Source organism: Oryctolagus cuniculus, chromosome 16, assembly GCF_964237555.1.
Source record: "Oryctolagus cuniculus chromosome 16, mOryCun1.1, whole genome shotgun sequence".
Taxonomy (NCBI): Eukaryota; Metazoa; Chordata; class Mammalia; order Lagomorpha; family Leporidae; genus Oryctolagus; species Oryctolagus cuniculus.
This window is the reverse complement of record NC_091447.1, coordinates 58,734,315-58,748,504: the sequence shown is the minus strand read 5'-3', so window position 1 is coordinate 58,748,504 and position 14,190 is coordinate 58,734,315. Positions and strand designations below refer to the sequence as shown.

The following is a 14,190-nucleotide window of genomic DNA, read 5'->3' as shown; positions in this document are numbered from 1 at the left end:
CACTTCCCGCTCAGCTCTGGGCGGACTCGAGGGACCGGAAGGGCCCGCGGTTGCTCTCGGCGTCCCGGGCGGCCCCTGCAGGCGGGGCCGGGGCGGGCGCACGTCGGCTCCTGTCAGGGTCAGCAGATGGACTTCGCCAACGTCGGCTTCCACAGCGGCTGCAGCACGGCTCGGAATGACTAATGCCCGCCGTGGCCGCGCCCCCTCCAGTGCCCGCCGGTGGCCCTGCACCCCCTCCAGTGCCCCCGTGGCTCTGCGCCCCCTCCAGTGCCCCCGTGGCCCTGCGCCCCCTCCAGTGCCCCCGTGGCTCTGCGCCCCCTCCAGTGCCCCCCGTGGCTCTGTGCCCCTCCAGTGCCCCCGTGGCTCTGCACCCCCTCCAGTGCCCCGGTGGCCCTGCGCCCCCTTCAGTGCCCCCGTGGCCCTGTGCCCCCTCCAGTGCCCCCGTGGCTGTGCCCCCTCCAGTGCCCCCGTGGCCCTGTGCCCCCTCCAGTGCCCCCGTGGCCCTGCGCCCCCTCCAGTGCCCCCCCCGTGGCTGCGCCCCCTCCAGTGCCCCCCGTGGCTTTGCGCACGGCCCCCGCCCAGCCCTCTCCCGCCACCCAGACGAGCGCCCGCACACAGTGGGCTTTCTCACCACGGGACCCCCACCACGGCCACCCAGGCAGGCGGCAGGCCACGGGGGCACGTGCTGGCCGAGCGTGTCCGTGAGCAGTGGCCGCCCCCCGCCCGCCCCGGCAGAGGCCACGCAGCCGTCTCCAGGCAGGGCCCGGCTGTTCGTTCAACTCCTGTTTAATGTCAGGTGCAACGCAACACGAGATAACGACGACACAGCACGGCCGGCGGCCGCAGGGGACGCACGCGGTCCCCCAGGGGCAGCGCCTGAGGGGAACCCGCGGGGGCCAGCGGCAGATCCCGCGTGTGGCGGCGCAGACCGGGGCGCGGGAGCCCCGACGGCCGCCAGGCAGGCAGCTCGCGGCGGCGTCAGCGGCGGCGCCGGCTCCGCTCCTCCAGCAGCTGGTTGTCGAAGATCTCCTTCTCCCTTCAAACAAAGCCGACGCGTCACCGCACGTGTGCCGCGGGCTCTGCGGACACGGACCGCACGGGATCCGGTGAGAGGCCCCGCGCCCGTCGCCCCACACTGGACAGCAACCCAGGGAAGCCAGGCCGCGGAAATGGGGGCTGGGAGCCGGGAGGCCGCGGGACCGGGGCGCAGGACTCCACGCGGGCAGCCTCCCTCCCCGGGAACTCCCTCCCCAGGCAGCCTCCCTCCCCCGGAACTCCCTCCCCGGGCTGCCTCCCTCCCCCGGGAACTCCCTCCCCGGGAACTCCCTCCCCCGGGAACTCCCTCCCCGGGAACCTCCCTCCCCCGGGAACTCCCTCCCCGGGCTACCTCCCTCCCCGGGCCTTCTCCAAACTGCCGGGTGCAGAGCCCGGCTGCCCGTCCGGGGGCTTCCTGAGGCCCCGCCCGTCTCCAGGGAGCACGTGGGGCTCGCGCCGCGGCTCCGACTCCGCCCCGAGTCCCCGGGACCGCATGCCTGGGAGGCGCAGGGCCTGGCACGGGGCCCGCGCCCGGTCAGCGCCGGCCAAGGCCCTGTCCAGCGGCCCTAGTTGAGTCTTCAGCCTGTCACGGCTCGCGAGGCCTGGCAGCGCGCCCGGACAGGGATTAGGGGCTGGGGGGCCAGGTCCCAGGGCGGCCGCGCACGCCGCCGACACAGACATCTTGATCACAGCCGGCTGCGCCCGGCCTCTCGGAGGGGAGGAGCCGCCCAGCAGGGACACCGGCCCGCCTGCCCGTAGGGACACCGGCCGGCCGCGCTGCAGGCACTGGCCCCCCTGGGGAGGCGGCGGCCACCGCGGCCTCTCGGGCCCCACGAGCGCCACCTACCGGTAGCTGGGCGAGGGCCCCTTGATGTACTTCTCCTCTGCCGTCTTGTAGTCCACGGCGTCCACGGCGGAGATGGCGCAGATGACGGCCTGGGGGGGCACGGGCGCTCAGCCCGGGGCCGGGTCCTCCTGCGGCCCCAGGGCCGGAGCCGCGTCCCCGCCCCCCCCCAGGCCCGGCCCGGCCCGGCCTCACCTCGGGCAGCAGCACGTCCAGGATGAAGCGCACCCGGTCGCCGTTGGCGCGGGCCAGCGCCTCGCTGCCGGCCTCCTGGCACACGCCCTGCAGGTACTGCACCACGCGCTCCAGCTGGCCCTCGTCCTCCAGGTAGGTCTCCACGCAGGTCACGTGCTGGCTGGCGCTCAGGAAGCTGTGCAGCCAGCGCGACGGCCGCCGGCTCCGCAGGATGGCCCGCAGGTGGCTCTCGGCGCCCTTGGCCTTCACAATGTACTCCACCAGCTTCTGGTTGGCCCGGTCCCGGGCGGCCCGGGAGCGGTCGGGCAGCACCTTCCGGAAGGGCGGCCGCGGCCCCGGGGGGCTCCCGCCCACGGGCGCCTCGGGCTCCCCCTTGCTCAGCGGCGGGAACTTGGTCCCCAAGACGTCCTGTTGGATGGACTTCCGCACGGGGTAACCTGCGACGGGGGCTGGCGGTCAGCGAGGCCAGCGGGGTGCAGGCCGGGGCTCGGGGCGTCACCCCCGCGCCCCCGGGGACACGGAGCCCCTGCCCGCCCCCACGGCCCCCCGGGAATCAGCCCATCAACCTCCCTCCTCTCCAGGCGGGGGCCGGGGGTGGGATTTCTGCTCCTGCGGGAACTCCAGGGCCGGCAAGCGCTCTGGCGTTCGGGCAACAAGCTCAGAACCGGACCCCAGCCACCCCCTCCCGCCAACAGGACACTGCAGGTGGCCGCGGGCAGGGCCCGAGGCGGGCGGCGAGTGGAGGCCTCCACAGCCCCACTGCGTCACAGGGGAGCCCGGGTCAGCCGGAGACCAGCGGGGTCAGGGTCAGGATGGGGTGGGGACGGGGACCCCCGCGCACTCACTTATGTCGGCAGCATAGTACTCCAGGAAGGAGCCGGCGAAGGAGCCACAGCCTGCGGCGGGGGGGGTGGGGGGGGGTGGGGGACACGGGACACATGTCCTGCTCAGGCCGGGAGACAGCCACAGCCCCCACGCTCCCACCGCCGGGAGACGGCCACGCCCCCACGCTCCCACCCCCGGGAGACGGCCACGCCCCCACCGCCAGGAGACGGCCACGCCCCCACGCTCCCACCGCCGGGAGATGGCCACGCCCCCACGCCCCCACCCCCACGCTCAAGTGGGCATCTGGGGAGTGGACCCGCAGGAGCCCTCTCTGCACCCCAGACAACACAGTTTCCAACAACACAGTGCTCTAAACGCCTGTGGCCAGGGCTGGGACAGGGGAAGCGCCGGCCCGTCCGCCCGGCCAGGCCGCCACGCCTCCGCCCTTTGTCCGCCCCGGCTTGGCGCAGGCCCAGTCGCCCCTCACCTACCGCGCGGTGCTCACCTACCTAAGCGGACCCGGTAGTCGGTGATGAGGGAGACGCACCAGCCGATGGCCTGGTCGAAGTCCTCCTTGGCCGTGTTCTGGAGGGACAGCAGGCGTCAGCGGAGGCCCGGGACCCGCCTGGGCGAGGCCTGGCCGTCAGGGCCACACAGAACCAGGAGCGGGGCTGACGCACACCCGGGGGCCGCGGCCTCTCCCCGGGCCGGGCGGCATCAGAGCCCCGGTGGGCCCTGGGGCAGCCCCCGAGCCGGGCAGAGCGCGCCCACGAGGGCCACAGGAGCCAGGCGGGCGGGGGGGGGGGAAGGGCCAGGCCAGGGGCACGGGCAGCCCCCCCACCCCGCCACACTCAGCTTGCCTGCCCCCCACGCTCCCCCGGCCCGGACCGAAGGGAACGAGACGCCGGCCGACCTCCGGGGTCCCCTCAGGACAGCGCCCGTCCTGACAACAGGTCCCGCGAGCACACGCCCGAGTCTCGGAGCAGCAGGACCCTGCCGGCCCCGCCCGGCCCCTCCTGGGGACGTCCAGCCCGCGGGAGTGCGCTGTCCACGCCGGCCCGCCCAGGCCCGGCGCCCCGACCCGGGAAGCAGCCAGAGTTAAACCTCAGGGAGAGGGCCCCGGCCGGGACGCCGGCCCCGCGAGCCTGAGGCCTGCCTGCCGCAGGGGCAAAGCCACCGACTACCGCGACGTGGGAACCACGTGCCGCCAGGGCCGCACGCCCCCAGCTGCCTGTCGCGGCAGAGGGCCACCCGGACGGGCTCATCTCCGCCCCGCACCCAGTGCACGGCAAGAAGCCGACCACAGACTCCCGGGCCCGGGCAGCCGCTGTCCACGGCCCGGCACGGGGCACACGGCGCACGCGGGGCAGCTTCCGGGACGCGGCCGCGCTGCACCCGTGTGCCGGCACCCTCCCCGCGAGGCTGGGAGCGGTCAGGCCCATCGCCGACCCCAAGAGGCCGGCCCCGAGCCGGGTCCGCGCCTGCGCCGCGCGGCCACGAGCCCCCCCTCCCAGGCGAGCGCGGGCCGGGCCGGGGGCGGCACCTACCAGCAGGGCCTGCTTCTCCTTGCAGTCGAAGTGCTTCAGCCTGCGCAGCGACACCGTGATGCTGGGGGCAGAGGGAGCGGTGAGCACGGCCCCCCCCCCCCCCCGGACTCGGACCCGCCCCGCCCCCAGGGAGCCAGGCCCCGCCCCCACGGGAGCCCGGCCTCGCCCCCACGGGAGCCTGCCCCTCCTGGGCGCAGCGACACCGTGATGCTGGGGGCAGAGGGCGCGGTGAGCCGGGCCCCGGACCCGCCCCCTCCCGGACCCGCCCCCGCCCCCGCCCCCAGGGAGCCCGCCCCCTCCCGCCTCCTGGACCCTCGGCCCCGCCCCCAGGGAGCGCGCCCCTCCCGGCCCCGCCCCAGGGAGCCCGCCCCCTCCAGGACCCGCCCCGCCCCAGGGAGCCCGCCCCCTCTCGGACCCGCCCCGCCCGCCCGGCCTCCCAGGGAGGGGCGCGGCGTTACCCCCGGCCTTTTGGGTCCATGTCGCCTTCGATGAACAGCACGCTGGCCTTCTTGTCTCTGCGCCGGACGCTCTTGACCTGTCGGCAAAGCCAGGAAGTCAAGCGCCAGGAGACGCGGAGGCGCGGCGGCACTGCACCTGCGAGCCGGGCACAGCGCGGGGGAGGGCCGGCCGCGGGCGCTTTCCCGACCCCACTCCAGGTCAGCGAGGGAGTGGGGCTCCAGGAGGCTCTCGCAGGCCCCCAGGCCAGCGACTCAGCCTCCACGGGGCCCCTGGGGGGGTGCTGGGGGGGCGCTCTTACCACCGCCGGCCAGAACGGGTATTTTTGGTATTTCAGCCAGACCAGCATTCCTACTTCAAACGAGCTTGGTTCTAGAATTAAAAAGAGGGAGAAAAAAAGATGAGTCAAATCCGCACCAGGCGCGCGGGGCGGGGGGGAGCTGGAGACACCGTCCCTTCCCGGGAGGGAGATCCGACACTGTGGCCAGCGTCCACCTGCGCAGGACCAGGCCAGCGGGCGCAGCCGAGGGTCCCGGGGCCGGCGCTGGGGCACAGCCGGGGAAGCCAGCGCCAGTCCCGGCTGCTCCACTCCCCTCCGGCCCCGCCAGCACCCTGGCGAGGAGCGGGCGCCGGCCTGAGTCCCGGCCTCGCCAGCCGCCCTCCTGCCGCCGCCTCGGTCCTCGGCCCTCCTAACCAATCACTGCGTGAATCGTGCGTTTCTAAAGAACCGAGAAACCTTTCAACAGAGAGGCGGGTCCGGCGCCGGCTGGCAGCCAGGACCGCGGCTCCAAGGGGCGAGGAGGGCGTCGGCGGCCCCGCCCCGCCAGCCCCCAGTCAAGTCCCAGGACGCGGCACAAAACCCAAAGCAGGAAACCGCACCCGGCGCAGACCCCAACGTGGACCCCTCACCCCGCCGAGGCTTCGCTCGGGAAACCGGGCTCCCGCGGGGGCCAGCCGCACAGCCGCGAGCAGACCGCGGCGCCAGCACCGCGCGAGGTGTAAGACACCGAACCCCAGGCAGCACGGCCCCGCCCCGGCCCGGCCCCGGTGCAGTCGGCAGGCAGAGCCCCCCCCCCAGCCGCCAGGTCAGACACACAGACGCGGCTCGGGCTCGGACGCGGCGCCCGCCGCCTGGCGTCCCTCGGGGCCGTGGGCTGAGCGTCGGGTCGGACACACACGGGGCAGCCGCTCTCAGGGAGCCGGGGACCTGCACCGACGGAAATGCTCCCCAGGGGCCGGCGCTGGGGCGCAGCGGGCGAAGCCCTGCCTGCAGGGCCGCATCCCATGTGGGCGCCGGTTCGAGTCCCGGCGGCTCCACTTCCTGTCCAGCCCCCTGCCGTGGCCTGGGAGAGCAGTGGACGAGGCCCAGGTCCTGGGGCCCTGCACCTGCGGACGCAGCTCCTGCAGGCGGGGCCAGGGCAGCACTCAGGGACCCCGGGCCTGGCGGAGCGGGGGTGACGGTGCCCCCCCACAGGCGGGGGCCTGAGCCTGAAGGGAAAGGAGGGGCTGCGGCACAGGCGCATGCGTGTCCACCGCGGACACAGCACTCGCGCAGCTCAGCCCCAGGGAAGGACGCGTGCAGGCGGGGCCACCCGGCTGTGGCCGCCCTGCGGGACATCACCCTGGCTGTGACAACCTTTGGGACATCACCCTGGCTGTGGCCGCCCTGCGGGCCGTCCCTGGGCGGGGGCTGGGCGGAGCCCGCGTCCCCTCTCTGCACGTCTGCATCTCCTCAGTCCAGTCCTCCCCAAGGTGACGCCGTTAGAAACACAGCCGGGTCGGCGCGGCGGCCCAGCGGGCAGAGCTGCCGCCCGCAGCACCGGCATCCCACACGGGCGCCGGTTCCAGCCCCGGCTGCTCCTCTCCGGTCCAGCTCGGGCTGTGGCCTGGGAGGGCAGTGGAGGACGGCCGAGTCCCTGGGCCCTGCACCCGCGGGGGACCTGGTGTTGAGGCCGTCTTGGGAAGTGAGCTGGCGGGTAGAAGGTCTCTCCCCGTCCCCAGGAAACTCTTTCAAATAAATACATCTTTTTTTTTTCCTTGTATTTTTAAAGGTCTTCCTTCCGTTGGCTCACTCCCCAAGTGGCCGCGACAGCCGGCGTTGTGCCGATCTGAAGCCAGGAGCCAGGTGCTTCTCCTGGTCTCCCGTGGGGTGCAGGGCCCAAGCACCTGGGCCATCCTCCACTGCACTCCCGGGCCACAGCAGAGAGCTGGCCTGGAAGAGGGGCAACCGGGACAGAATCCGGCGCCCCAACCGGGACTAGAACCCGGTGTGCCGGCACCGCAGGCGGAGGATTAGCCTAGTGAGCCGTGCCGGCCGATAAATACATCTTTAAGAAAAAACAAAACACAACACAAAGGCCCAGCCCGGGGCGTGGAGGCGGGAGAGGCGGGACCCCGCACGCGAGGACGCGGACCTCCCAGTCGCTGCCGCTCCCTGGGCTGCAGCCCCGGGCGCCCCCGGCCCGCAGGCATCACCCGCCCACGCCAGGGCCCACAGCGCCAGAGCCCATCTGTCACGCGGCCCCGGGGCCCACGGCGGGGACTGAGACAGGACGGGGGCTTCCCCCAGGCGGCCCTTGTGCGGCGGCGCGGCCAGCCCTGCCGCCCCCGCCCCGCCCCGCCCCCGCCCCCGCCCCCGCGTCGCGGGCCCGCTCTCACCGTGGAACAGGAGAATCCTGGGCGGCTCCTCGTCCTCCTCGTCGTCCTCCAGGACGGAGCTCACGGAGTTCAGCTCCACCGACTCCTCCGAAGACGGACAACCTGCAACCGGGCGGCGTCAGACGTCCACCCGCGCGGCCTCCGGGCGCCTCCCGGACAACCGGGGCCGGGCGCGCTGCCGGCTGCCACGGCCCGCCAGGCACGCTGGGGCTCCGCGGCTCGCACGGAGGGGCAGCAGACCGCGGCGACCGGGGCCGGGGGCTCCTTTGTGCAGCCAGGGCTGCTCCTCCCCAGTCCCCTGCCCCCGCTGTGCGGAGCTCAGAGCAGACGCAGAGGCGGCACGGCCTGGAGCCCTCGCGGGCGGAATTCGGGCACCGAGCTGGGTCTCAGAAGTGCACCCTGGGGTCGCCACCTGGAGCTCCGGCTACACACGAGCGCCGGCGGAGCCAGGCCTTCCACACCGCCCAGACCCCTGCCCAAGGTCAAGGGCCCCACGGCTGCCTCCCCAGTTAACCCGGGGCGGGCGCGGCTGCGGCCACGGCCCCCCTCCCCGGCCCTGCGCCCTCCGCTTCCAAACACAAACACACACTCCGCGAGCCCGCAGGGTGAGAGAAGCCGGGCTCAGAGCTCGTTAAGACCTGGTTAGGGACACAGCAGCGCCGCCCCCGCCCCGGGCGCTCCTGCCGGGCTCCCGAGACCCCCATCTTACCTTCCTCGGGCCCCTCGCCGCCGCCGAGACGAGGCCCTCTCGCCGCACACGCAGGCGCGCCGGGGCCGGGCAGGCCGTCCCCCAGAGCCCCCTGCTCTCCGGGCCTCGGCGGCCGGTGCCGGGCGCCTGGCCTCTGGCTGCCGTGCAGGCGCGGCCTCTTTGCGGGGCGACCACCGGTCCCCGGGCAGGCCGAGCGCTCGGGGGCCGGGAGCACCGTGAGGCTGCCGGACGGCAAGCCCGGGTCGTGTCCGTCGGCCTTGGCGCATGGGTCGTCCTCCCTGACCCTGGAGGGCGAGGCGGGGGCTGCCCGGCTGCCGGCCGCGGCCTCTCCGAGGGTGACCGCGCCTTCTGGCCGGAGCCTGGCCTCTGCGCCGCGCTTCTCCCCCTCTTGGCCAGAGCCCGGCTTCCGTGCGCTCTCAGTCCGCGGCCACCCCGGGAAGCAGCGCTGGACGCCGGGCCGGGCGGGGCTCCCGGGGTCCCCCTCCTCCCGAGCCCCATCTCGAGGTCCACCCGGCACCCGGCGTCCTGTCCGCGCGGGCTTTGCTGCGCGTGCTCCCTGCTCTCGGGGCCCGGAGCGCCCGGCGCGTCTTCCTGCAGCCGCGGGGAGGGGTCGGCCTCGTGGGGCTGCCCGGCCCGTGCCCACGGCGCGCGGCTGTCCTCCCCGGCAGGGGCTCCTGGGCTGGAGCCGCTTCTCTGGCTCAGGACGTCCAGCGCGACGCGCAGCGAGCGCCGGTAGGTCAGCTCCTCCAGGGGGGCGGCGGGGGCCTCCTGCTGCGAGGCTGCAAGGACAGAGCGCACGCGGCCAGTCACGCGTGGAGGCCGTCCCGCCGGCCGGGGCGCCGGCCCGGCTCACCCCCGCGGCCTCGCCGCCCCCCAGCTCCGCTTTCCTAAAACGCAGATCGACTGACCTCACGCTGAATGGCTAGAGACGGAGTCCTCCAGCCACACAACACCCGGCTGACGCATTCCCACGTCCCACAAATCCTCCCGCATGGAGAGCGGGGCCTGCGCCGGGGCGGCTCCCGGCTTCCCGCACGGGCACCCTGGGCCTCCGGCTCAGCCCCACCTCCCCACGGCCGCCGCTTCATTTACTGATCCCGACACACGGCCGCGGCGCGTCGGGAACGAGCGATGGAGGCAGCGTCCTGGAGCGGGCCCAGCGCCTCCCCCCGCGGCGGCGTCTCCTGAGCAGGAAAGACGCCACCGACCGCCGGCCCCCAGGACAGCCAGCGGGCGGAGCGGGGGCGGGCACGGCCCTGGCCGATCACCGGCACAGCCGCCAGTGCTCCTGTGCGTGCAAACGCACGGCCGCCCCAGCTCAGACCCCTTCCCGGCCGTGCGCACGCGTGCCCGGCCCCGGCTCGGCTATGGGCTCACTGTGTGTGCACACGCGTGACTGGCTCAGCTGTGCTCCTGGTCGTGTGTGTGCACACGCGTGACCGCTCCTGGCTGTGCACCCGCGTGAGCGGCCCTGGCGTGGTGTGTTTCGCTCGTGTGTGCACGGGTGGCCGGCCCCAGCCTGGCTGGTTTCACGTGAGGTCTCTCAGTCACACGAGGAAGCGGCCGCTGAACTGGACACCCAGCACGGGCAGCACAGAGCCCACGGCTGCCCCGCTGCCCTCTCCCACGGCAGCGCCCCCTCCCCGCCCCCGGCCTCCGCTCTGAAATGCCAAACACACGAAGGACGGTTCTAACCGGGCCGGAGCGGGGCCGGAGCGGGGCCAGGCGGGGGCCACAGGGCCACTTCGTGGTCTTACGGGGGATGGGCAGAGACAGGAGACGGCCCCGCCCCGCCCCCTCCCGCCTGCAGGACCCCGCGGGCCCCTCCCCAGCAGCCCGTGAGCACCGACCACCAGCCTCCCGGGAGGGGCGCTCACCCAGGAAGGAGGCGATGTCCTCAATCCGTGACCTCCGCAGGGCCTCCACCTCCGCGCTCCGCACCCGGACTCTGCGGGGAGGGAGACGCGTTACCACCGCGGCGCATGCGGTTTCTCTTTAGGTGACAAAAAATTCATTTGTTCTCCTCCTCGACCCTGCACGGGAACCGAGTCACAACCGACCACGCCGGTCACAGCCGACCACAGCTAACCACAGCCGACCACGCCGGCCACAGCTGACCATGCCCGACCACGCCGGCCACAGCTGACCACAGCCGACCACGCCGACCGGGCAGCGGGGCCTGGGGGGTGTGGTGGTGTTTTCCTCTGAGAAGCCTGGCTGTCTCCACGGAGAAGGACCCGCTTGCTCTCAGACCGGAAGCTCCGACTCCCTCCGCAGCCGCAGGCAGAGCGGGAGCCGGGACGGGAGCCGGGCTCCACGCGCTCGCGCCCTCAGCCTGGGGCTTCGCTGTCGGCCGTGCCGGTGCCCGGTGCCGGTGCCACCGCCTCGCCTCTTAGCCCGCGCCGGCCATCGGGGGCACAAGGGCGCAGCCAGGCTGGCCCCACGCCCGCCACACCCATCACGGCCGCCACGCCCACCACACCTGTGCCCATGATGCCCACGCCCCCCACACCCGCCACGCCCGCCACACTCAACTTTTCCTCCAGGGAGAGGATCTGCACGTCCAGGAAGGAGTCCTTCTTCCTCTTGTTTCTCGCCGGCGTCTCGGTTTTGGCCAAAACCTGCGTTCACACGGACGGGGTCAGCGACGCCCGAGGCCGGGCCCAGCCCCCCGGAGACGCCGCGGGGACCGCGCCAGGCTGTAGCCCACGGTGTGGCCTCGGTACAGCCGGCGCTGCGGCTGTTTTAGTGGGGGGGGGACGCCTCCGGAACTGGTGCGCCCCACCAGAGCCCCGATAACTGGGAGAGGGGAGCGGCCGGCAGCCCCGAGCCGCGCAGCCTGGGTGGGCGTCCGGTCACCTTCGCCGGCCACAGTCGCTCCTGCCAGCGGCACAGGACGTACGTGGCATCCGTCATGGCGGGGCGCCCGCAGCAGCGGCGAAGGCTCCGGCACAGAGCGTCGCAGGTCCACACCGCCGGGCCCTGCAACACAGCGCGCCGGCCGGGGTCACCACACCCCGCCGGCCGCCGGGCAGCCAAGGGCAGCGGTGAGCGCGCCAGGGCCGCCAGGCCTGGACCCCCCGCCGGCCCGCTGCCCACTGCGGCCCCACAGCCAGAGGCCCCGGCCACGGCCCGGGGAGGCGCCGGCTGCCAGCCACAGGCTCCGGCCTCGGCCCGGCACGGCAGGCATCCTGACAATCCAGGCCTGCCCCCCCCCCCCCCCCCCGTCTGGGCGCTCACCCCTGCCCACAGCACACAGACCCGGGAGGACACGGCTCCCGGCTGCCCCGTCCCTCACAGGGCGGCGACAGCTGCACCGCCACAGGCGCAGGCCTGCTGCAGGCCTGGGGGGCTCGGGCAGGAGACGGGGCTGGGGGCTGGGGGCTCGGGCAGGAGACGGGGCTGGGGACTCGGGGCTCAGGCACAGAAGGGGGGCTCGGGCAGGAGACGGGGCTGGGGGCTCGGGGCTCAGGCACAGAAGGGGGGCTCGGGCAGGAGACAGGGCTAGGGGCTGGGGGCTCAGGCACGGGGGGCTCCAGGCAGGAGACGGGGCTGGGGGCTCGGGGCTCAGGCACGGGGGGGGGTCCAGGCAGGAGACGGGGCTGGGGGCTCAGGGCTCAGGCACGGGGGGGGGGTCCAGGCAGGAGACGGGGCTGGGGGCTCAGGCAAGGGGGGAGGGGGGGTCCAGGCAGGAGATGGGGCTGGGGGCTCAGGACTTGGGCACGGAAGGGGGGGCTCCAGGAAGGAGACGGGGCTGGGCCCGAGACAGGGCTGGGGGCTCAGGCACGGAAGGGGGGGCTCAGGCAGGAGATGGGGCTGGGGGCTGAGGCACAGAACGGGGGGCTCCAGGCAGGAGACGGGGCTGGGGGCTCAGGCACAGAAGCGGGGCTTGGGCAGACAGGAGTGGGGTTCAGGCGGCAGAGGGGCTCGGGCAGCAGCAAGGGAGGGTCCTGGCCCACGGGGGGGGGCAGCGAGCAGAGGGGATCTGGGCGCAGCACTGGGACTGCACATTCAGGAAGCAGCGTGGGGGGGGGATTTCACGGCCCTGGTGGGGGCAGGGTCACCGCGGCAGGAAAGGGTGCGCGCCAAGGGCGACCCCCCCGCCCGTCACGGCCAGGCCAAGGCCCCCGCCCGCAGCTCCCACGGACTCCGCCGCCGGGCTCCCCGGGCGCCTCGGCCTCCCACGCGCGGAGCCCGAGCCCAGGCGGGCAGGCCGCAGCGGCCCCAACGGCGGAGGGTGGAGAGGGCCCGCCCGCCAACCGCCGCCCGCGCCCCCGCGCTCACCGCCGCCGCCGCCGCCGCCGCCGCCGCCGCCGCCGCTCCCCGCGGGCCCGGGGGCGTGGCCTGCCTCGCGGCGCCGCCAAGCCCCGCCCCGGCCGCGCTGCCCAATGGGGCGCACGCTCGCGCCGCGCGCCGACGCCGGTCCCGCCCCCGCCGTCCCGCGAGCCCCCGCGCACGCGCACTGCTGTGCAGGGCGTCTGGGCCGCGGGGTCGGGGCCGCTCAGGGCCGCCCGGGGCCGGAGCCGCCTCCCGCGCCGAGGGCCTTTTGTCCGCCTGTCCGACCCCGGACGCCAGCCCCCCCCCACGACTCTTGATGGGAAGAACCTTCCAGAACTTCCAAGTTCCTCCGAACGCCCCAAAGCGTCGGGCCGGGGGCTATGAGCTTTGCAAGCGGCCTGCTTAGGGGTCCCAGTCCCCAGAGATGCGCTGGGGGCCTGGGGGGGGGGTCCCGGAGTCGCCCCCGAGGTGGCCACGGCGCCGCCTCCTGTGGGCCGGAGTGGGACGCTTGGTGGCCTGGTCAGCTCGCCGTGCCCCCTGGGGATGCGGCGGGGGGGGGGTGTCCAGGGACGGCCAGGCTCCCCCGAGGGGACACCGGCGACCCCCCTGGCCGGGCGCCCCACCCCGGCCGCCCACCAGGCCCGGGCCGGGCAGCGGGGACTCGAACCCGGGCCCCGGGGCCGTGCGGGACCTTCATTGTCCGCCAGACGCGCGCTCTGAGCCCTTCCGCACGAGAACGCACGCAGGCCCGGCGCGCGCGAGCCCGTGCAGGTTTTAATTTTTGATTTAGCGCATGGTTCAGTAGCGTCGCTGAATGCGTTTTCCACCCGTCGTCGAATTAACAAAGACGAGCGGAATGGGGCCGGCGTGGGCACCTTTCCCGGCCATCAGATGTCGCAATTGGCGCCTCCCGGGGATTTGTCCTGGGGGCGTCATCAGTGACAGCACCTAAAACACGCTGATGGCGCGCCGTTAAATCTCTGCTGGAGAGGTGAGGGCTTTGCAGGCGGGGTCACGACCCCGGATGCCCACGAGAGGCCGCGTGGAAACCAGGAGCTCGGCCTAGGCCCCCACGGCGGGGTCGGGGCGGGGGGAGCCAGCGACCGGAGCCGTGGCCGCCGCGAGCAGGAAGCCGGAGTCCGGACACGCAGACGTGGAGGAGAGACGGGGTGTCCCGAGTGGCATCTGCGGCGCCCGCCACGCACCTGTCCGTCCGTCCGGGCGTCTCAGCCACCGGACATGCATCCGATCTTCCGGCAGAAGCGGCCTGGCGGGCGCTGGGCCCCACGCACTGTGGCCTGTCCGCGCGCGCTCCAGCTGGGCGTCCGGGCTTCTTCCGTGACTGCGAGGGCCCCGGAGCCCGCAGTGGGCACCGCCGGGCCTCCCCAGGGCTGTGGATCTCGGTCGTGGGGGTAGTAGGGGCCGTGTTCCGAGAGCGTCGTGAGCACCAGACCAGCTCGGACCGGTGCCGGAGCCCGAGACCACAGCCGCTGACGTGCAGCGTCCGCGTCGCGCCCCCACCTCCACCGTCACCGTCCTCTTCTTTTTTTTTTTTTTTGGACAGTGAGAGAGAGAGACAGAAAGGTCTTCCTTTGCCGTTGGTTCACCCCACAATGGCCGCCGCAGCCGGCACACCGCGCTGA

At 74.3% G+C, this 14,190-nt stretch overlaps 1 protein-coding gene across 1 annotated transcript; it reads right to left on the bottom strand.

Annotated features, from left to right (window-relative positions):
• Positions 1 to 768: 768 nt before the first annotated feature.
• Positions 769 to 12,618, bottom strand: PWWP3A (PWWP domain containing 3A, DNA repair factor). The gene is given in 15 exon segments (XM_070058471.1): positions 769 to 1,036; positions 1,883 to 1,971; positions 2,075 to 2,511; positions 2,920 to 2,970; positions 3,409 to 3,484; positions 4,447 to 4,507; positions 4,905 to 4,981; positions 5,204 to 5,274; positions 7,561 to 7,662; positions 8,270 to 8,879; positions 8,882 to 9,048; positions 10,147 to 10,217; positions 10,805 to 10,890; positions 11,129 to 11,251; positions 12,554 to 12,618. Coding segments are annotated over 14 exon segments (2,013 nt in total). The 5' UTR covers positions 11,186 to 11,251; positions 12,554 to 12,618; the 3' UTR covers positions 769 to 978.
• Between the last annotated feature and the right edge of the window lie 1,572 nt (positions 12,619 to 14,190).